At 52.7% G+C, this 22,818-nt stretch overlaps 2 protein-coding genes across 8 annotated transcripts in view; one reads left to right on the forward strand and one right to left on the reverse strand.

Moving 5' to 3' along the window:
• The window catches only part of FAM53B (family with sequence similarity 53 member B), a 44,091-nt gene extending 34,271 nt beyond the window's left edge, over nucleotides 1–9,820 (forward strand). For 2 of the 3 annotated variants that reach the window (XM_062580718.1, XM_062580717.1), the window contains exon 5: nucleotides 7,445–9,820. In XM_062580718.1, coding sequence (XP_062436702.1) covers nucleotides 7,445–7,801 — 357 coding nt within the window. In that variant the 3' untranslated portion in view covers nucleotides 7,802–9,820. The other variant, XM_062580719.1, reaches the window with a different exon arrangement.
• A 679-nt stretch (nucleotides 9,821–10,499) lies between these two features.
• LHPP (phospholysine phosphohistidine inorganic pyrophosphate phosphatase) overlaps nucleotides 10,500–22,818 on the reverse strand; it is a 107,143-nt gene continuing 94,824 nt past the window's right edge. For 3 of the 5 annotated variants that reach the window (XM_062580724.1, XM_062580720.1, XM_062580725.1), the window contains one exon: nucleotides 10,500–11,285. In XM_062580724.1, coding sequence (XP_062436708.1) covers nucleotides 11,189–11,285 — 97 coding nt within the window. In that variant the 3' untranslated portion in view covers nucleotides 10,500–11,188. Of the gene's footprint in view, nucleotides 11,286–19,973; nucleotides 20,628–22,818 lie in introns of those variants that run through there. The other 2 variants (XM_062580729.1, XM_062580723.1) reach the window with 2 other exon arrangements.

The raw sequence follows: 22,818 nt of genomic DNA on the forward strand, positions 1-22,818 counted from the left end.
CGTCGCGGGGGGATCTCTTCCGCGCAGAGCTCCCCGACGGCGCTTCGGGAGGGGCGGCGGAGCGAGGCAGGCGGATCAGCCGCCTTCCTGCGCGGGCGGCTCGGGCTCGGCCGCGGCGGACGTGCTGCGCGCCCGAGCCCCGCGTCTGGCGCGAGGAGGCCAGGAGAACGCCCCGTTGCGCGGGTGCCCTCGCTCCTTGCAGCCTCACCGCCTCGACGCGGGGGCCCTGCCAGGGACAGAAATGCGCCCGTCACACTTCGGTCCAGTTTTGCTCCATTTCACTAATTTTTTGGCAAATGCAGCAGCTACGGTACGTGACTATGCAAAATATATTATTGGACAAATTGCAGTTGACTCATTTGGAAAATGTTCTGCTTTCTTAAACTGTTTTCCACAGCTTCCTTTTATGCAAGCGCCGAGCTGGACGTGCCAGGGCAGCTCTCTGCCGGCCGTACTTCCCCGTGCGAGGGCCCGGGGGGCGCGGGCTCTGCCCCCCTGCCCCCCTGCCCCTGCCCTGCTCGGGGGCGGGTTTCCTACCTCCGCTTGCCGGCCGCTCCTGAAGCCGTGGCGCGGCTGGAGAGGGAGGGCGAGCGCGCGTGCCGCGGGCCCCGCCGGCCGGTCCCCCGCAGAGGTCCTGCTGCCGGCCTCGGTGAGCATCCCCTCCGGGCTGTGGTCGTGGTTTCCCTGCGGCGTCTCCCGCCGGGTCGCGCCTGGCTCGGGGCTGCGGTTACAGGACGGGCTGGGTGAGCTTGAATTCCTTGGCACGGCAAGGCGCGGGCCTCTGCCCGGCTCGGGCTCCCTACCGGACGCGTCGCGCTCGGTCCGTGCGCCGTGTATTTTATAGCTGCCTCCTGCGTTTTCCTTTCCTCGGGTATTTCAGTCGTTTCTTTCCTGACGCTGCGTTCATCTCTCAGGAGTTCTTTGCAAGGGGGGCAGAGCCGGTTCAGGAGCCGCATCCTGGCCGCCGGCGGCAGCGTTGACCTTGGGACGCGAGCCCGTCGGGTGAATTCGGAGCGTCGCCCGAGGCACCTCCCGCTTCCCGCTGCTACTTCTCTGCAAAATTTCATCTTTCCACCTTTGTGCAAAGGCCGTGCCAAGCGTTTCGCCAGGCGGACCGTAGTCGCGTTAATATTTCTTCTCGCGCGTTCACTTGGGGGCTCCCTAGCTGAGGGAGACATGTCGCAGGATTTCACTGGAGGGAAGAGCTCACAGCTGGCTGTTTTGGGAGGGGAAGAGTTCTACGAAGAAACGTTCCCGATGAATTTCTTCAGCTTTCCCCGTGTTGAGGCTGCCGTTTTCGATCTTAATACATAGCACCGTCCGTGCGGTGCCTGGCGGCAGCTGGAGGAGAGCAAGTACCTGGTTCAAGCCCTCTGGAAGGTGGTGGAGGACAGACCTTGGAGGGTTCAACCAGTTTCTGACCCGTCATTTGATAGCGCCCAGGGAATGAACGTGGGGGAGTTAGTGTGAGGGTCGGTCTCGGCTTGTACGTCAGAGATATTTGAAATGGGACCAGCAATTAAGAGATCAGCTTTGGGCACCCCGAATTACAGAAGTGCTTTGGGCCCAGCCACGTGTCCGTGGCATGCGTGAGGACCCCCGCTGAAGGCAGCGGTTGTAGCTAGCCTCTCCGACGTGTCCAGCTGCAGATGCGTGCGCGCTGGGCAGGCTTCATGCGGCGCGGTCATTGCTTTGGCGGTTGGCGAGCAATGATGCGGGCTGGCAGCACTGCCGCTCGGTTACAGCCGTCAAGGCTTTCCTGCTTTTTCTGTGTATTTGTGGATGGGTTTTCAGGTATTTTGTGTAGCAACTTCTCCTTTTGTTCCTCTCCCCATGGGATCCCTTCGCATCCTCTCCGGGCTTTTCCATTGCCGAGTCTCTGCGGGAAGTTAGAGGAAGGTGAGCTTGGTAGCTCAAAAGTTAAGCAGCAGGTTACAAATGCAGCTTATTGCGGTTCTGAGGAAAGCACGTTTTGGGTGGAAGGTAGTTTACTTAAGCTAATGCAGCAAAGTCCAGACTGCTGCGAATGAGTGTCTCCCCAAAGCCACCTGCACAGTGAGCGCTGGAGGCCGCAGCCAAAAGGGTGTCTGGATTCCTACGTTTTCCTTGAAATCGCCAGTAGTTGAGATGCCTAACTACCCTTTTTGGTCTGGTGCTAAAGGGCAACTTTGTCGAGCGGCTTGGAAGAGGCCCAAGGTTGCTGAGAACAAGCGATGCGTTGTGGGCAGGCTTGCACGGCCGGGGCCAAAACTTTGTCTCGCTGGCCGGCACAGATAGAGGGCTTCACTGTCCCGTGCTGCCAGGTCAGCAGCCCTCGCATACGCTAAATTGGCTCAATAAATAAAAAAAGAAGTAAGGAAATCCAGATGAATTTAGAACAGACGCTGCATTGAGGATAGCGGCTGAGGCGCATCTGCTCGCCGGGCAGCGCCTGCGCCTAACGGCAGGTGGGAACAGCGCGTGATTATCACCGGCTTGGCGGGTCCCCGGTCGGTGCCGCGCGCGTCCCCGTGCTGGGATCCCGTCGCTCCCGGCCGCCCTGGGCACGGCTTTCCGGACCGAGTGCTGGCAGGCGGGCGTTGCAGAGGATGTCTCGGCCGCGGGCCGTCTTTGTCGGGAACCGCTGCAATGTGTGAAGTGACGAGACCGTCGGAAGGGTTCTTCCATCTCCCTGCGGGGAACAGAAAAGCGTTACCTAGAATGACTCAGGTCGCAAGCTGCACGCAGAAACAAATGGGCTTGCAGCATGTGAGCATTAATGGCAGCTGTCACAGGGCAGTGAGAATATGACACTTGGCTTTTTTGTCTGGCCAAAGTCCAGACAAAAGGGAAAATTTCAGTGGCTGTCAAATGCATTTGTGGCAGTTCTCTGAGAAATTTCTAAGATCTGAAGCGCTTCTTGTTTGGGCAGAAAGACTGTCCTGACCCTTTTAACTCTCCTCCAGCTGCCGTAGTCTCCTTCCTCTTTAATTTGGCGTTACGTGGAGCACCCGTCCGCTTCTCTAAAGCGCTGTACAGCATCTTCCTTCCTTGCACCATGAAATAGCACACCCAGCACATGTATGTGTGTGTAGCGAACATAGGGAAAACGCCTGGGTTAGAAGATGAACTAAATTAACAGCAGGCAGTGAGTGGAGAAAAATTAACGTTCTCAGAAGTGCCAAAGTTTTATTTGTAAGAGAGATTTGCACTCCTGAGAGCACTGCTGACTTTCAGGAGACTCAGGCTTTCAAGTGCCTAAATCACTTTTGGAAACGTGCGTGCAAATTTTTTTGAGTACTTAGAAAATATTTCTCATGTGTCCCCAGGCCTTCTCCAAATGCGCTGGTAGTTACAAGTTGTCCATTAACCACAATTTGCAGGGCTTTGCGCGAAGCTGTTGTGTAGCCAGTACCTAGCAGACAGAACACATGGAAAGTCACAGGTTCTATTAAAAAATGCGAAAAGAACGGCGTGGGAAGTGGGTATGCCTCGGGAGGTGCAGATCCTGCCACCAGTGATGGGCGACGGGGAAGCAAATGCAACAGTTGAGGGGCTGCCGTGTCCTCCGGCAGGTAACGGGCAGTGTCTGCTCAGCTGGGAGCCAGTGTCACCAGTCCAGACCGGAGTACGCTCGCCGGGGCGTACTGGTTGTCCGGGCCAAGTCTTAGGTTCTCTGAGGCATGCGTTGTGAGCCTTGACCAACAGTGTAAGTAGTACCCAGTGGCAGTCAGCTTCATGGTCTGTGGCTTTGCCCTGCTTGGGGCTAGCGCAGGCCACCTTTTGGTGTTAAGAAAGTTCATGCATTTCCAGGCAGGGAGATTTTTTAAAGGACAAATGCCTGTTTTTTCACATGGACTTGTGGCTTTTGGTGTTTTTGAAACGTCCCTTCCACAGAAAGAAATGTTGAGAGGTAGCCTTACCGCTTAGGCACGGGCTGCTGGGTCTCAGGCCAAGCCTTTGCTCCTGCTCTGTTGTTGCATGCGTTGCAACCCTGGAGAACGAGCAAGAGCGCTCACGATGCCTTCACACGAATGCCTTGCTTTCTGCTCTAAGGGAAGACCCCTCTTCCCGTTGGCACATGCCGCAGGCAAGCTCAGACGCAGTGCAGGCAGGTGCAGCTCCCTTTGCCGTGGTGGATTTGTGGCGGTGTAAATGAGAGCAGGATCTGTCTCCGTCTCGAGCTGGAGTTTGAAGGAACTCCTCCTGCAGTGAGTCAGAGCTTCCTTTAAATGCAACATTTGTGTGAGCTTTTGCAATGACTTTACTGCGATGCTTCGTTCAGCATAGTGCTGAGAGCCTTTCAGGGTGCAATTGGTTTGTGTGAATTTAGTGCAGGAACCTTTGATTTCTTAAAAAATAATTGGAGTGTGAAGTAACTGGGGCTGTGACCTAGCTCCCTCCGGAGGTATGTAGAACAGTGATTTTGCTTCATTTAGAGCCTGGGGCAGGTTGTTTTGGTAGAGTTATTCCCAATTTGTCCTGATTTGTAAGGTACACGAGGGAGAAAAAACCTCAAGCAAATGTGTTTTAATTTCCTGGGAATGTCAGTCAGGACAACCATGGAGTAGTGCTGTTTCCTCAAGCTGCATGTTTGGTAATGAAATATGTTGCCACGGACTGAGACAGCAGCTCTTCCACTTCAAAGGAGTGATGCTCTCCTGGAGTAGTGATGCTCTCCTGGTTAGTCCAGCCTGACTATGGCCCAGGGTCTTAGATGGAGCATGTGATGGCAACAGCACAGGTTTTTCCTGCTGTCTCTGGCTTTGGACATCCCAGAGACCCAAAGAGCTCTCAGGCTGTCCCGCTATCTCCAGGCAACCTCAAGATAATGTTTGCTTAAGCTGTAGTAGAGGGTTACAGCGATGGAGATTTCACAGCCACTCTAGCAGTGCTCCAGGATCTGTGTTCTTAGAGAGCTTTTCCTAGTGCAGGACCAAATCTTCTCTCCTGCAGTTCCAGCCCTTTCTACCTAGCTCTGTTGTGCAGGTAGGAGAACAGGTCATTCATTTCTTCCTTCCAGCTCTGCTTCACGTCCTTGGAGCCTGCCCTCATCCCTCCCCTTCAGTTTGCCTTTTTAAACTGTTCCTTGGAGGTCACATCACCTGGCCTCATCCTTCTCGTTGCTGTGGCTTCTCTGCAGCTGGACCACGTCCTCTTGCAGGGTGGGTGCAGGTGGCCGGCTGTGACCTCCCGGCGCCGGACCGACGGGCAGCATTACTGCGCCTCGCAGGCTGCAGCCTGGTTGCTCATCCCAAGCCGGCCTGCGGCGTTTTTGCAGGAACGTGATGCCATTTGGCTAACGCTCAGGTTTTGACCCACAATAACCCTGCGATCCTTTCCCACAGAGCAAGCTGTTCCCCTCGATGCATTTGCTGGTTATCCCTACTTTATTTAACGCTATCCTCCTTTTTTTTTTTTTTTTTCAGACAGTATTCCCCATTTTTGGCGTTCAGGCTGAATTCTGGGCTGCCTTCCGGAGCGCTGGCCATCCCTGCCAGCTTTCGGCATTTGCAGGTTTAACTGGTCCACTCTGTTCTGTCATCCAGGTCATCCAAGAAAATTCTGCCCAGTCCCCAAGCCTGCTCAAGCTCCTGGGGGATCCTGCCTGGTGCATATTTCTGTTTTGTCAAGAAACTACCCATAACTCATTCTGGAGTGTGGCTTTTCGCCTTTATAGTAGTGTGTTTCGATCACGCTCCCCATTTGTCTCACTCGGCAGTCTCCTGCAGTCAAAGTGTGACCTATACCTCCTGCTGGGGTCTGCTCATCACCATGTGTTTGGGTTGACACCAGGGAAAGCCCACCCTGTCTTAAGAGTGAGGAACCGTAGAGCCGGGAGGCCTGGCTTACTGCAGATACGCTTCAGGTTTCACACCACGTGCAAGTCCCACACAAAGAGAGGAAAACTTCAGGAGGCAAGGGAAACCCGGATGCTTGTTTGGTCGTTGCATATTTGTCTGTGCAGTTTCTAGGCATTTCAGAGCCACAGACTGGATGAGCATCCTCAGCTGGCAGAGATGCTTCCTTCCATCCCCTTGTTTACTGGATGCACGCTGGAAACACCCGCTCTGGAGCGCTGGGAGATAACTAGCGAGGAGCTCTGCCCAGGCAGCGGGCGGGGGGAGCACACTCATGGTTTGCTGATGCTGCTAGTAAAGGCTACACGTCTGGTTTTCATCAGGGCCTGTGCCTTATGGGGTCACATATTTTCTGGTGCAGATTGAGCCATGGCCGCGTGGAAAAGGAAAAGCAGGCGACCTGTAGGGCAGGAGGAGTTGTGCAAGGCGCACGCGTGCCTACCAGCCCCTCGGAGCACGTAGGATGCCCAGGGGGGTGCACTGCTTCTCTCTGCAAAACTTCCCCAAAGCATTTCATTTCACCTTTTTTTGAAGTCTGCGGATCGCAGTAGGGAATGAGAAGGAGCCCGGCCTCCCCAGGACAGCGTGCCGCCCCTCCGCTCCCGCTGCGTTACAAAGGCAGCAAGCAGCACCGAAAGCCCCCCAGGGTGCCCGCGCGCGCTCCCGGGACCGGGCCCTTGGTTTCCGTTCCCTGCGGCGGCAGCCGGGCGGGTTCCCGGGGGCTGCGCGCCCCAGGCGAGCGGCCGGCTCGGAACCGCAGCGGGCCGCGCGACGCTAAGGAGGAGCTGCCGGCCCTCCTCTGCCCGCGGCTCTGCTGCAGCCCCGTGCCGGCCATGCGCTCCGGGCTCTTGCAAGAGGCAGGCACGGGCTGTGCTGGCCGGGGCCGCGGCCGCGCTTCGGGTGATTTCTACTTTTACCCTTACGTGGGAGGCAGATAGAATTGCTGGAAAACTTTGTAATTCACACACAAGCTGCTTTGCAAAATATGTAAATGCAGAACATTTTGTCAGGCAGTGAGAAGAGAGCTGCTGTTTACAAGGGAGTAGTTTCCTGAGTTTGTGACGTTTGCCCTCATTCCTGGTGTCTGAGTTGCCTTTCAGCCACCTGCGTGGTGGGCGTGCATGCGTTACGAAGAAGTGCAGGGCCTTGGAGACTCTGTGGAGGGTCTTTCTGGTCTCCCCCCATCCGCTTTTCTCCTTTGTCCCACAGAACCACAGAATGGGAGAGGTTGGCAGGCACCTCTGGAGATCACCTAGTCCAACCCCCCCCCCAAGCAGGGTCACCGAGAGCACGTTGCACAGGATCGCGTCCAGGTGTCCCTTTAAACAAAGTGACAGTACACGAGCAAAATCCAGAGTTCGACCTAAATGTATAATCTGGCGTGTACCCAGCCTGGATGTAAAGACGGGAAGAGCTGGAGTCCCACCACTGCCCGTGCTCCTCGGTCCCAGCCTTTACGTTTTCTTCGTTTCTAACGTGCCTTTACCTGCCTTTGCGGCTCCAGCTCCAGCCTCTTGGTATGCCTCTTCCCCCTTTCCAACCCGCTCGGTTCGATAAGCCGCTCGGCGCCTATTTCAGCTGCCTGCTCTCCCTTCCCTCCGCAGAACCGTCAGACCTTCAACAGCCTGAGCTGCCTTAGCGCCGCGCCGGAGGACGGCGCCCGGCCGGAGCCCTTCTGCGCCGAGTCCCGGGCGGCGGTGACGGCGGCGGCGCGCTCCTCGGACGTGATGCCGGGCCGGACACCCGCCTGCACGCCGGTGCCGGAGCCGCGGCGGCGCGCCGAGGACCGCGGCGCCGGCGGAGAGGAGCTCTCGGGCGAGGAGGCGGAGTACGGCGCCGCCGAGGACGAGGGCGGCGGGAAGGAGGACGCGCGGGCGCCCTGGCGGCGCGGCGGGACCGCGGGCGAGAGCGTCTTCCAGCTCGACGGAGAGATAGATATCGAGCAGATAGAAAACAACTGAGAAGGGAGCGTGTCGCTTCGGGGAGCAGAGCGTGGCGGAAACCTCCCGTGGGCTGTACCGTGCCGTCGGCGGTCTCTCCCGCCGGCTGAAGGGGACGAAGCAGCTTTGCCAAAATTTTGCAATTTTCTGCTTTGTCCGACTGTGAAGTGGTTCCACGTCGAGCGCCACGGGGTTACGTGACCCAAGTAAGCTGTCAAAATGCTGAAAATTCAGGTAGCAGCACTGAAAGCTTTCTCCTCTTCCTGTGCCTTCGCTAAGCACAGATACAGCGGTGCCCGTGCTGTTTGTACGCTTTTATGTCCTCCTGGGAAAAATAAGCTGTGCGCTTGCTAGCAGGTTTAGAAGGACGCACGCTTTTTTTCCTGCCCCCGATTCAATTCTGGGGGATTTTTTTTTTTTTTTTTTTTTTTTTTGCCTGTAGGAAAGCTGTACAAGTGGCTTTGGGCACCCGCGCTGCCGGGTCCCTGGGGCTCGTGGGTCACGTGCAGAGGTCCCCGACCGGGGCGAGGGAGAAAAACGCAGAGACACCAGCAACAGCTTGGGCGCGGGAAAGGGCTGGGGGGGTCCGGCACGTCCACCGGCAGGCGTCCGCGACCCCCTCCAGCGGGAGAGCTCAAACGCCACCGGTACAGATTTTGTTAATCGTTCCTGTTTCTGTTACGGCACTTTTTTCCGCGGCGGCGTGTGCCCTCTCGCACCTCGGGGAGCCGCCGCTGCCCAGCTTTACCCTGCGGCTCTGCTCGGACGCCGCTCGGCTCGGGACGCGGCCCGGCTGAGGCTCCGCGCTCGTGCCGCCCGCCGCGGCGAGTCTTCCCGGCGGCCGGCGCTCCCCGGCGGGCGCTCTCGGTCCCAAGGGCTTCTGCTTCCCCCCCCGGGGGCTGCCGCCGCGGCGCGCGGTTCATGTTCAGCACAACCCGTTTGCCTTACGAAAGACGCTTCTCCTCGGAGGCATGGCCTTATACTGGGCACGGTCGCTTAGACACACACACTGCAGTTCGCTGCGAGTTTTTTTTTTTTTTTTTCAGGCCACAGTGGTGTTCTGGTGGGTATTTTGTTGGTTTTGTACGCTTTTATGTACTTACTTTCAGTTTAAGAAAGCCTTACTTTTTAATTTCTCTCTGTAGAGGTAAAAACATTTGTGGATTTTTATATATATATAAATATATATATAAATAAAATAATTAAAACTATTAAATATAAACATAGTATGTGCCTCAGATTCAGGGGACATCCTGGCGATTGTGAAGTTGGAGGTTGTGTTGCTCTTCGGCGCGTGATGGAAGTTCAGCGAGACGCTGGCCTTACACGTACAGCGACACCAGCTGAAAAGCAGCAGCCCCGACGCCGGGGACTGCGGGCTTTTCCTTTTAAAGGACTCCCCCCTCTTGCACAGATGCTCTGGAAACCCCCCCAGCTATATCAGCAGCAATAAGAGTTCATCAGTACAATTCTTTTAAAAACGGCTTTTGATGGGAACAGGCGCAGCACTGATACCGGGTGCACAGGGATCTTGCTGTGTACGTGCAGATGTAGCTCTTTGAGCCGCTTCTATGAATGGCTACATCTTCAAAAAAACAAAAAAAAAAAAGAAGTATTTGTAAAATAGATGATTGTAATTTTTCACGTTATAGCATAGCCTATTGGCCAATAAAGTTGTGTTTCAAGTGCATTGTTTAAAAGTTCCTGGCTGACCAGGACGACAGGCTTACATAGGAGACCTTAGGACTGTAGCGGTGCTTTGCAGAGTTTGTTTTCAATGGATGTTTAAGAATCAGAAAAAAAGATGGCCAAAAAAAAAAAAAAAAGCCTTCCGAAGCGCTGACCTGTAGCAGCAAGGTCTCTCCCGCCGCTCGGTGCACGAGGGTGGCCGTGGGGCGAGGGTGGCCGCGGCCGGCGAGGGGACTGCTCGTTCGTACTCGCTCCGTGACTTGATTGCACTAGAGCAGCTCGGTCTCAGGAAATTGCTTGTTACTTTTTTACTGTGTAAATAAAGCTTCCTGGTTCAGTACCCGGGCCGGGGCCGGCCGCCGTCTCTGCCCGTCTGTGGTGCCCGGCGCGGGGCAGCGCCGAGCCCGGCGGCCGCCGTGGGGCCGGGGCGGCACACCCGGGGAGGCAACAGCTAACCGCAGGGCAGCGCGCACCAGCATCGCACGCTTGCGGTCAAGGGCACGATGGCTCTTCCCCGAAAATAAAGCCTGAAAGCCTAGCCAGTTTTCTGCTATTTAATCTGTTTCAGCTCCTTTCAGCCAGCCTCAGCCGTGCATTCGGCTGTTTGTTTTCTGCACGCGGTCGTAGCACACAGCCCCGCTTCCCGCCGCGGCCCGCGGGCGTCCGCAGCGTCTGCGTAGGGGCACGGAGCGAGAGCCCAGCGCAAACCTCACCGAGGGAAAAGATGTTAAAAGTGAGGAGCAGGCCGCAAGAAAAAAAGCATGGAGTGGCTATGCAGCCACGCTTGGTGGGCTCGGGATTTTCTGGGTGGCAGCCTGGTTTTTGCGGGTTGGTTTTTCACGCCCGCAGGCGATGCCCTTCCCACCCCGGACCCCGCGCCGCGACCCCCCGGCCGGGAACGGTCACCCAGCCTTGCTGGGGGTCCTGCTGGAGACGCGCTGCCCCGCGGCTCGCTGCGAGGGAAAACCCGTTCAGCGCCTCTAAAAATCACCGCGGCTGCCGGGCGGATTGAACACACAACGGAGCGGGCGCGGGCGCGGGACTGGCTTTATTAACTAGCCCAGCAGCGGGGCTCGAACCGGGGCGGCAGCCAGGCGTGGAAGAAACGCAGTGAAAGTGCCCGCAGGCGTGCGCTCTGCCCCCCGTACCGGTTCCGCGACGGCCCTAGCGTCGCGGGCCGCCCTGGAGCGCGAGCGGGGCTGGCGAGGGCACCGCGAGCCCGGCCCTCCCTCGGCGCCCTCGAGGCTGTAAGCGGCTCGGCTCAGCGCTAGCGGGTGTGTAGTAGCTGCAGCCGCGTTTAATGCCGCCTGGTGCCGCGGGACACGCCGGAGAGCGGCGGAAGTTGGGCAGCCACGTGCTCTTGGCGGCCCAGTTTTACCGCTGTTTGCAAAATTCCCGCACAGCAGCCACCCCAGACAAAGTTATTAGCTGCCATTTAAAAACTGGGAATCGGGCACCAGAGCCCGCGCCGCCCAGGCCCCAGCTGGTTTTCTTCTGCCAGTTGTATGAAACCAAGGCGACAAAACCTCGGCAAGTGCATGGAGGACACCTTGATCGTCCCTTCGCTAAGGTTAGTAGCTCAATTAACGATTAGCCCCGCAGGCATTTTTAACCCCAGGGAAGGGCTGCACGTCGCGCTGCGATGGAGAGAGGAGAAGGAGCCCAAGGGCGGCCCAGGCACGGCCGCCGCGAGACGCCGTTAACCCTTCTGCGGCAGCATCACTCGTGCAGCTGCTGGAGAATGAGGTCGACTGCCTCGGCGAGGTTGTTCACGTAGGCGTCAGGCTTCACCTGGGGGTGGTTTTCGTCACTGGGCCTGCAAAGGAGAGAGAGGGCAAGGCTGAGGCGAGCTCACCGATCAGACACGCAGTCTGAACGAGGTCAGGCAAGCACGAGGAGACGGGGTACGCGCTGCCTTCTTCCCGGCATCAGCCGCTGCGCCCCGGCCCCGGGCAGCTGAGCGGGTCTCCAGGTGCGCCCATGCCGGGGACTTGTCGGGCAGCGCAGCGAGCGGGAGCCTCAGCCCCGCTACGCCTCGCGCCTCCTGGCTGGCATAAGGCCGAAGGACCTGCGTAATCACAGGGACACCTAAGGGCACCCGCGGGCTCCTACGTCTGGTGCTCCCAGGGCTTGGATCGCCCAAAGCGGTGCACGGGGATGGGGACGCCAGCCAACACCTCTGCCTTCTGCAGCCGGCGAAGCCTAATAAAGCTCATCATCTACTTCATCAGGTTTTTTATTCCAAGTATCATTCTTCCTTTGCTGCCCAAGCTGATGCTTAGCTCCCTTTTTAATACTAAAACGCTGAAGGTTCAAAGACAGCATTGCTTCTGTCGTAGGAAAGGAGAAACGGCATCAAAAAGAGAGGTAGCTGAGGGATTTTTGCAGGCCAAAGGCACAGAGATGCTCCGTCAGTCTGAGCCGAGTCTGTCGGCTCCTGAGACATACACTCACCCCTTCTGCAGCTTGGGTCTCAGGGTCTTTCCTTCTCCCCTTCCTTTTACCTCTCCTCTCCCCACCTCCCTCATACCCAGACCTCTGCTGGGTGATGGAGCCCGTATACTTGTGTAAAACTGGGCTATTTGGGCAAAACTTTGCAATACCTTGTACGGAAAGTTATCTACATAAGGAACTAATTAATCCAAGTTAATGCACTGCGTTGGACATGGCACTATCATTCAGGCAATAGGAATATCTGATAGGAATCTCCAAGAAGGTATTTCACTGCAAGCCTAGGAAATTGTGCAAATAATTATTCTCCTATGCTTTTTCTCTAGAAATACATATGGACGGTAAGAATTCACTTTTGACCTAAAGACAGGAAAGGTCTGTACATAGCTTTTTGTTAAGGAGAAGGCTTTGTCAGGGTTTAATTTTGAAGACCACCATCTTCTTGTAAATCTAGTTTGCTGCGCGACCCTGAGGAGCTGCCAGACACCCTTCGCCACAAGCCCCGGCCTGCAGCCGAGTGCTGGGGAGCCGCAGTCACCGGTGATTTCGCCGCAGACTCTGGCCTAACCAGGCGCAGACGCGCAAGCCCGTTTTACTGAGTCAGCAGTACTGCTGGCCCGGTGTGTGTAGCGGCGGGGACAGACAGACACAGCAGAGGCAGAAACAGCCCCGTTTTAGATTTTCCTGTTGATGTCTCCAAACCTCGTGGCACTATCGTGGCTGCTGGGCTGAGAAAGCAAACAGCTGTTGAACAGAAAACATATGTATTTCATAGGCTTAATGGCTTTCCGTTGGGAGCGAGATGAGAGCCCTAATGTCTAGCTCCCACCACTCTTGGTCCCTGTAAAGGGCACGACTCCCTTTAATAACAGCTACTTTCTCAGCGGGGAAGATGCGTTTCCCACTGGATGCACGGGAGGCAGAGAGCCTGCTATTAGTATTTGCAGTTTGCAGAGTTTGGTGAGTACTTGTCTGTACAAGTACCAGATTACTCCTTCAGTTCCTGCACTGAAGCTCCCCAGGGCTATTTCCTTTCCGTTCAGCTTTCAGACACGCTCTTCGGTTCTGAGCTCTTTGCACCAGCACAGCCTCTTCCAGGAGCACAGGCTGCTGCAGAACTCACTCGTGGGAAAGTTGCAACTGGGAACAGTGGGAAAGACACAGCTATTGGCTCTTCCTTGGGACACCTGCAAAGCGGTGCACGGCACAAACAACGTGGCCTTGTGAAACTCGCTCTGGTGCTGGCTGCCATAAAAGCATCTTATTTCAAAAGCGGAAGGCTGTTTCATGGTTCCTTGTTTAATTCTCCAAGTTCTAGCTTGTTACAGGGCTACGGTGCAACAAGAACAGTAATTATGACGATTTTCAGGTTTTCCTCAGTCAGAGAAGCATTTAGATTGCTGAAGGTAAAGCTATTCCATAAATACAAAAGAGAAAAACCCTTAAAATATAAAGCAAATAAAAATTCAATACATATCCATCCTTTATGTGGCAGTTGTTGCTCATATCCTAATTTAACCAAGAGGCTTTTATGAATACAGAAAAACCTTTGGCGAGAGTACAGTAAAAATATTATTTTGGGGGCAGTAATTCTTAATTTGATTGGGGATCCAAAAGAAATAATGAACCAAATTTCTTTCCATTTTACACCCTAAAAAATGTTTCCTTCCTACCTTATAAATTAAAAGAAAATTTTAAGAACTGCTTGAAAGGAAAGCTTCCACCAGAACTTTCCAGTCACACAGCGCCCTACGAAAAGATTTTGTAGTTGATATCCCTATTAACAATACAGCAATCCAGCTGTATCAGCTTCCTAGAGCCAGAGATGAAGGTAATACCTTGCGTGTGCTGGCGAAGGGGTGCGCATTTACACTGGAACAAAGCGAACGTGGAAATCAGGCTCAGATAACGTAGTACTTCCTAGGAATACACTGCAGGTTAAGGTCAAGCCATCTACAGATACTGCTGGTGTTTAAGGACGTTACAGTCCACCTAAGAAGACTATAAATCAGCTCCATGAGGCTCCGGCAACACAGCGGGACTGTTAATGCCGCAGACCCTTCAATCTATCCACAGCTGGACACCCCCAATTCTGGAGCCCCCCGATGATGAGCTGCGTGTGAAGCATCTCAGGGAAGCTCCCGACGCGGTAAAGCCCAGGGCAGGCAGCAGTGCAGAGATAAACTCAAACGTTACCCAGTCTCCCCAGAAGTGTCTGAAGACCCTCTGCGGTAGACTGCAGCTACGTCACCGTGCTGGGCCACCACTATTACTAGCTAAAGGCTGATTGCGTTGAGCAGGCACAGGGGAGTACGTGTGCCATCGGACAACGTGTTCAAGACGTGACTGTCCCTTCCACATGCAGCGAGAGGGTGAGCACGCGTGACCCCGCCGGCCGGTCGAGCCACACGGTGTGACCTCAGCACTGCCGTCCTACACACCGCAGAGAAACTCCATGCTTATTTTTGCCCAGTCATCCAAATAACGTGCAATCACAACACACAGACTGACCAGCCATGAACTCGTGGCTCGGCTGAGGTCCACAGGACACTCATACCAGCTCCCACGGAGCTCAGGTGTTACCTCCAGAGGTCTTGTCCTCACAGGGATGCGTGGTCCCAACCTGGAGCAGCACTGACGAAGGGAAGCCAGGTCTCCCCCAGACCTAGCGGACCAACGTGGAAAGCACAGGCAACACTTTCTAAGCACTGTTCCCTGCTTTTCACCGGAGAACCCGAGGGCTGTCCGTTTGTGCGCTGAGCACTATGAGAACGCCTACCACGGCCGGCCATTTCCAGCGCCCTGTAGCGGAAGTACGCGCACAACAGTGTTTAACAGGTATATACAGAATTGTGAGCGGGAAAACTAGGAAGAGGTAAGACGTGGCCTGGGGAATACATGACACGCAGAGCACTGCAAACTCCTGCAGCCAGCCTGGACACGGGCTTCGTCTGCTGCATTCCTGTTATTCAGCCGAAACTCGTTATTTATCTTCTACTTTACAGCCTGATACCCTACAGGGTTACAAATGGGAACCCTGAAATACTATTTTGCTACACATTTTGCAGACAGATGGCCTCTCTTACAATGCAAGAGTTTCAAAATTTTTAATAATATGTTACCGGTACTATCCAGAAGAAAACGAGAGAAATATGTAGCCCTTATGCAGCAGATCCAGGAGAAAAGGAGAGAAATATGTAGCCCTTATGCAGCAGGTGTTTCCTGTTAAAGTAAATGGGATATAAGCAGAATCCAGCAGTTGAGCAGGTGCTTTACCTGCATGGCTGAAGGAGGCCAATACGACTTGCCTGGTGTGGACAAGCCCCTATTTCTTTCTCCACAGATGTGCAGCTTCCTTCGGGGACACCAGCTTCGGGACACAGTGCTGTCAGGACAGAAGCCATCACTGCCACTGCGCCAGAGAGTTTATTTACTTTCAACTCATGTCACATTCTGAAGTTTTACTTTTGAGACATGTCTCATATCATACGTCTTAGATTACATATGCTGGTCTCCACTAAGTCGGGGGAAATGTAATAAATAAAACAGTCTGGACTCCGCGGCAAAGCCGAGCAGTGAAATAAAACGAATCTTCCTGCTCTCTGGCCTTCTCCTGAGGCTCTGCAGAGAAGCTTTTATTCCCGTCAGTACCACTCCCGAAGCGTTTCATGTGGCCACTTCTTTTGTCTTGCAGAATGCTTTGTAAATCACAGAACTGCAAACAAATAGCCACGTAACGGCTTTTTTTATCCTACCTCAGTATTGCTCTTTTAAGCATCTGTCAAAATGAAACTGTAAGCAGTAATTCCCAAACACTAATGCCAAGAAGCAATTCTGCAAAAGTACCAAAATCATTTAGGAGCCCAAGGCCCAGTTTTGGAAACGCGGCAGGAGCATAGGGCTGTGCTACAAAATCACACGGCCCCTGGCACGCAGGGTGATAACCAGCGGCCCGCGCCGGGGCTCTTCGGAGGGCTCCAGCTCTTCGAACACACTCAGGCGATGTCGAACGTACGCAGAGAGCACAAAGCCAGAATAAACTGTCACAGTCCCCCCTCCTAAAAAAAAAAGAGGAGTAAGGCCCCTCCTGCACAACAGGCAAGCGGCCAGAAAACTTCACTCTCTGCCTGCTGTTCCCAGGAATCGAAGACCTTCGTTCTGTGTGAACCCATCACCTCTGAGGGGCTGCAGACCTCTTCCCAGGAGAAAACTCCCGGTACAGAGGGCTTTAAGATATCCCGAGTGGAGCACTGTGCTGAAGCACCATGTATCAGAGCTTAAAGGAGCAGACCCTTCTATTCCTAGGAGAACTAGGAATAGAAAACTGCGACCCTGGTCCCAATTCCCTGGCTGCAGGTGCAGTTCACGCAGCGCAAAACCAGCAGGAATCGCAGGGAATGGGGCAGGGCCCTGGCTCTCTTTCTTCTGCTTACAGAAAATACAAGCACCTCGCGCAGCCCAGCGAATGGCACTTCTGGGGCTGGGCACCCAACGACTTGGCATCGCTTCAGTGAACGTCCCGGTGCCTAAGCGCCTCCCTGGCCAGGGCCACCAGGGACAGGTAAAAACTTTAGCGAAGAGCACTCTCATACCTTCAGCCTGTTTTCTCTTTCAGTGACAATGACGTTTTTTTTGCCATTATGAAAAAATTTCACTATTACAGACATCATAACAGATGGTCACAAAACTCAAGGTAGAGAGTCTTAGTTCATATTCCAAAAAAAAAAAAAAATCTAAAAATATGTTAATTTGCAGGTCAGTCTAAGAATAAAGTTACACGGAGCTAACTTTAAGATAAATTCCTTCTGATTCTTTATGTGGGACTCTGGTTGCAGAGAAAGAACATAAATCAAAATGACAGAAAATTTTATTCTGTAGCTGAATATTAAGCTGTCAGCAGTCTTGGCCAGTGCACAAAACTGCCTGAGAAAAGTCAACTATATCCTTGGGAAACACTCTCCCTAGTTAAGCAAGAATTCTTCGGAGTGAAGAATAAGCCCAGGTTAGCTGCTGCTCGCTACGTGAAACGAATTTGTGGTGGCAGTCCATTTCTGCATCAGCTCTCTGTGGCCATCCAGTTGGCAGACGGAGTGGTCAGGGAAAGACCTGAGTTAGCATAGGGACTGAACTGCCCTCTGAAATGGAAGGTGGTCCTTCTGGGTCCCAGCTACATAATCTACCTACTCTCAAACTGCAGAGAGGAAATTTTTTTGCTGCATTGAAATTTCAGGACCTCCTGGCACCTTCTTTTCTTCCCTTGAAAGAAGACCTGTGCTGAGGTCTCCTCTGCAAGGAGCAGCACCAGCTCCTCACTAAGGTCAGACACCCAGGCCAGTCCCTCACACTGATGAGCGCTGGAGAAGCAGCAGTCTCATGTGCCTTACATACGGGCCTGATTTTACCTCTGGAGGCAAGTCCAGCAGAGAAGAGGCCACAGGCCTGATCAAATGCCCCAAGACAGTTTAACGTCCGCAGGACCAGTGGTGAAACAAAAGGGCACCTTCTGATGTGAGGCTGCCCAGAGCCCCGCTGTCCACCCTGCTCGGATCACCACCCAGTCATGTCAAACCATAGGGATGGCCGACACGCGCTCAGGCTCTCGCTGAAGCAAACTCTGCTGCTGACCAGTTGGGTTGCTGGGCTTGATGAGTGCCATCAGTGGCGTCCAGCGTAACGCATGCCACGTAGCCAAGTGCAGGATGGGCCAGGCCCAGAGGTGCCACATGTTTGGCAGTATCCAACCGTTGTAACACGAGGCAAAGATGCGATGGGGGAACATTGCGCTGTACGAGACCTGTGAGAGCTCTGCCTGACTGGGAGAGATAGGGTCGGGTCTAGCGTGTGATGAATACAGTTACATGTCCGGGCACGTTATCACCGCTGAGAACAGCCAGGAGAAGCTTTTATTTCAGTAATGTTTGGGAAGGGAAACACTGGCTTCAGGCTATTCTCAGGAAGATCAACATTTTGTGTGTGCAAATGGCCATTGCCAAGCCTCCTGCTGTGCTGCAAGGGCTCAGTGACAGCAGCCCTGTGCCTGACCCCTGTCCAGAAGCTGAAAGGAAAATCCAGAGAATAAGTGCTTTAAAAGAAAAAGCAATTCAAAATTATTGGTACATTACAACACATTGAAGGTACGCAGCATCTTTAGCATGATGCAACCTGGCAAGAGGTCTCGAGGCTTAGTAGTTACTCATGTCTATCAAATCATCCTCAAGAGATGACTAAACATCCTCTTCTCCCAGGGACTATTTGTCACTGTCAGTGCTGCAGAAGTTCAGCAGCTATCTATAGCATCACGAGCTGGGAACTAGTTCCTCCACCCAGACCAAACTGGTTGGTTTGGATCAATGCTTGAACGTGAGACATCACAGAAGCAGCAGAGTGCTGCAGGAAGCTGCCTCTGTGATTTTAACTCTTCACTCGGTCACTCGATAAGAAAAGCTCCAGCATGGAACGAGGGCTGCTGGCGAGCAGAAGGAGATGGCTTCTTTCTGGGGAAGTATAAACCCAAATGCCAGATCATGCGAGGTAGTGAAAAATCACAGTTTGTGCAAGAGTAACAATATTCACCTACTGTCTGGATCAAATTTCCACTAGGATGAATCTGTTCTAACAAGCCAAATTCCCTATCTACACTCAGCTGTGGAGAACGTTCTTGAATTGCCCTGAACTGCTATGTAACTTCCTGGGCCCAGTTAACAACTGTGCTGGTTCACCTTATGGTGGCAGATCTGGGACGGATGCAGTGATCTACACAGTTTTTGCATATTACTTTGCAAGGACAACTAGGAGTTTTTAAAGTAAATGAAGCTACTGAAATAAATACATACTGAAGAGAGCGCTGCCAGGGATAGCGTAAAAGGATGCCCCTAAGAACATTAACTGTTTTTCACTCGCATGCAAAAGCTCTCCCATCAGCTGGGATTTGGGGATGTGGGAACTTGTGCTCTTGTATATGTGGGCTGGAGTGGGCATCAGCCATTGCTGGCAGCCTTCACTACCAGAACTGCTGCAAGGAAATGTTTCTCAGCAAAGAATTTGGGTTGCAGCATGTTTGTGAGCTAAAACAGGCTGACAGGATCGCGGAGGTATTTTGAGAAGTTGATAGCCAAACTCCTCAATGGGAGCAACAAGTGGGTGTTTTCAGTCTGCACACAAAACTCTCACGTAATGCTGCTCCAGCAAATCTGGCATACCAATTGCAGTGATATTCTAAGTGCCTTGTTTGCACTCAAAATATGTGGAGAGCAAAAATGAAACACTGTGTTACTGCATGGACAAAATATGAAAGATTTAAGAGATAAAAGCATAAACGGAGGTAGTCGACATGGACTGTCGCGGCCACGGGGATGCAAACAGCTCCGCAACTCAGGTTAACCTGAGACCTGCAGAGACTTGACTGCTGAGAACAAAAGCAGATGGTTATTGATCCACACACTATCCGTCCAACAGATTAAAATGAGCTGTCTGCAGGGCTCTTTAAAAATAGGGGTGTGCAGGCAAAACAACATGCAGGGCCAAAGCAAGGCACAGAAGTTAACTTGAAGAAGACAAATGATCTCACATTCCCCAGTACAACGCTGCAGTCATCTGGCAAACCTGCTCTGTTACAATGTGTGCCCCCCTCTCGCTGACCTTCTTAAAAACCACCCCACCTCCCGGGCTGCTACAAGGGACCTCTTTGTGCCACAACACCAAATTCCCACCAACTCCCTTAATTAAACAGGATACACTCCTGCTGCATAAAATTAGATAAAAAAGATTAAAACCATTTCTCCTGACAACATATTCTTCAGAGGCTCTTACCACGTCTGTAAAATATGTGAGACAGACTTTAACAAGATTTTCTTTATGAGGAATGTAAACAGACACTGTTAACCTTTGCTAGCTTCTTTGGACAGATGCAATAATTTTCCTCAGTGCTACAAGTGAAGCCCTCTTTTTTGTTAAACGTGCAATTTAATCAGTTCAGCACTGAAAACCCACATAAATCACAAAGAATGACAGCACACTGATGTGCAGTTAATAAATGTCTGTACAGCACGTTTCCTGAAGGTATCATGAGAGACGAAGCAGCAGCACAGCCACCGATCTAAATGCAGGCTTTTTTGGATCAGGTCTCAAAAAGCACGTCATTTTATCAGTGAAGCGTTGAGATGAGGACTCTGAAGTGTCTCAAAACTTTTATAGAGAAAAAAAAACCCCAAACTTCTATCTCCGCGGATGCTGGCGGTGGGCATCCTCAGTGAAAGCTGCTGACCGCGTGCAGGGCGGCTGAGGAAGCCTCCTGCCTCGCTGCCGAAGCCTGCGGCTCCCGGACGCGATCTCCTTGTACGTCATCGCTGCCCGGCCAGCACCCTGGCAAGAGCGCCCGGAGAGCAAACCTGTGGCAAAGCCTTGCAGCCACCTCCACTTCTTCTTCTCTTGCCTCGCAGAGCAGCACACAGAGCTAACTATGTTTCACTGCAACTCATTTAAATTCAAGCATCCACAAACAGGTAGGAATTAAGAGCCAAGTTGTTCGCTAACATCCGAGGGAAATCTGTGGGCTTGCCTCTTAATTGCTCTGTTTTTTGTTAAACGGCTACAGCTTTAACCGAGCTGAAGAAACTGGCTTAGGCGCAACGCTTCTCCAGGCAATATACATCAACATACAGGAAAATACTGAGATAGAGACAGGGAGTTATCGTCCTGCATAAATTACCTAAAGAAAAAAAAAAGAAAAAAAAAAAAGCTTGGCAAATGTTAGGCAGCTTTACCTAGATCTTTGTTTTCCTACATTTTAATGCACTCCCTGGTGTGAACACTTGTACTTTTTAAATGTACATGTGTTGAAAATTTAATTACAGTTTTGTGGCAATTTGTTTCTAATCACTTGGCTACACAGCAATGCTGTAAATGATGAGCTCAGATATGCAAACCTAGAAATGGTTGTGTGAAGGACGATGCTGACAGTATGGATGGGACTAAACCAAACAGCAAGCAAAATGCAAACAGGTGGCAGAGCCAGGTCCGCTCCTGCCTGGAGCACGCTGCCTTCCAGCTCTCCCACCAGACCGCCTCTTCTCAGCACTACACAGAAAACACAGCATCTCGCCACCACTCAGTGCAGCACTGGCCATACCGCTACGCTCATCTCAGCCCCTGCACTAGTGAACACAGATATTCACTCTTCATAGTCAAAACATACTACTATCAACACGGAGAGTTTCCCTTTCTTCCAGCTGCGTACATCAGCATATCCCAGTTCCCCTCTGGGTCTCCAGTCTCACGTCATCTCTTTTCTGTGTGCAGAACAAGGGGAAGCTACTGCTAGCTACGCGCACGAAGGAAGGGTTTCGACGGCTGGCTGAACGCCTTTGCTGGAGACGCGGTGCCAGCGCCGCTACCCATCTGCATTCACAGAAGGCTGCCTGCACACCAGGCTCTTTAAACTGCCACCAAAAGCATTCGCAGCGCAGAGATTTCATGCAGGGAATTGCATCAAGGGAGCAAGGAGGAGATGGGAAGATGGTGACAATGCAAAGTACTAGCAAACTGTAGTCCATAATTGTAGGTTATCATAGTTCAGGGAGAATGAATGGGGCTTTGTAAAAATAAAGAAGTAAAAGAGCAGAGGTGACCAAGATAGATCAGAAACGGAGGTCGTTAGTGACAGGCTTCAGTGGATATTACAGCTAACATTTGGGAGATGGTCAGTACAATGTCCTAAAGGACAGTCCTTGGAGACTGCTATGGAGAAAACTTTGCTCCTCCTGAACTGATTTATATCACGTAGACATGCATTCCTGTGAGCTTTACACTATCAGTGCTTTTCACCTGCCTGGGAGGGTTCAGCAGCTTACAGAAAGTATCTGGGGCATATCACCAAAAGCTGCCCAGCAGACAGTGAGCTAACTGAAGGCAATTACGCAACTGAAAACCATGGCTAATATACTTCCCATCTGTGCATTGCAGATCTCTGATGTGAAAAGCTGTAACGCAAATATTGCATGAATGCAGCCTGCACATTGCACTCTGTTTCCAGGCACGACCTCTACTCTGCTGGTAGTAAGTTATCCCTTCAACAAGCCCAATTCTCTGATATTTTTGATTTCTGTGGAATGCATTGTACCAACCAGTCTTTGAATATACAATATTGAGGAAGCAGATGACGCAGGCAGCTGTTTTCCCCCACCCATCCCTATTTATTTTCTCTCTCAGGAAATACAGCACATGTGAACATGCCAGATTAAGAGCTTTGGAGACTGAAAGTCCTGAAAGGCTCCATATGGGCTGTGGATAGGGCATACACAGATGCCATACAGGCTTCTCCAGACTCCTCTGTCAGCACAGTCTGGTTTTGGAAAGGCATTTCCCTAAACCTGTGGGCCTGCACACAGCAGGATGAGAGGCTGAGCCCAAAATTGTATGTGGAGGTCTTCTTGGAGCCACGTGAAGAACCAGCCCTGAGCCTCCTCTTCTAGGAGGTACCAGAGAGGTGGCCCACGGCAGTCCTGAAGCAAAGGCTAACGCAGACTATCACAGCTCTGTAGCTACTGCGTTTGATGCGGGGAAGGCCAGCTGCGAATGCTGTGGAGGTCTGTGGGATGGTAACACTGTGGCTTACCCACGCAATGGACATGACTTGCGCGCCTGAAATAACAGCTGGCTTCCTGGACCGTCTTGGGAGCACTGAGATCATACAGATGCCTACAGCTGGCCTGTCGAAAGCAGCATACAAATATGTCATCTGCAGAAGAAATTAATAAGCTGTTAAGCAGATTCTGCCCAGCTCCTCAGCAGCTGGAAGACTATCAGCCTGGGAAGTCCCAGGAGGGGTTGTGGGGCTGTGGGCTGAGCGAGCTGTCCTGGCTATTGATGCAGTGTCGTCTCCCGCTGTCGTGCCCTCGATG

Source organism: Rhea pennata, chromosome 7 (genome assembly GCF_028389875.1).
Source record: "Rhea pennata isolate bPtePen1 chromosome 7, bPtePen1.pri, whole genome shotgun sequence".
In the NCBI taxonomy this organism is placed as follows: Eukaryota; Metazoa; Chordata; class Aves; order Rheiformes; family Rheidae; genus Rhea; species Rhea pennata.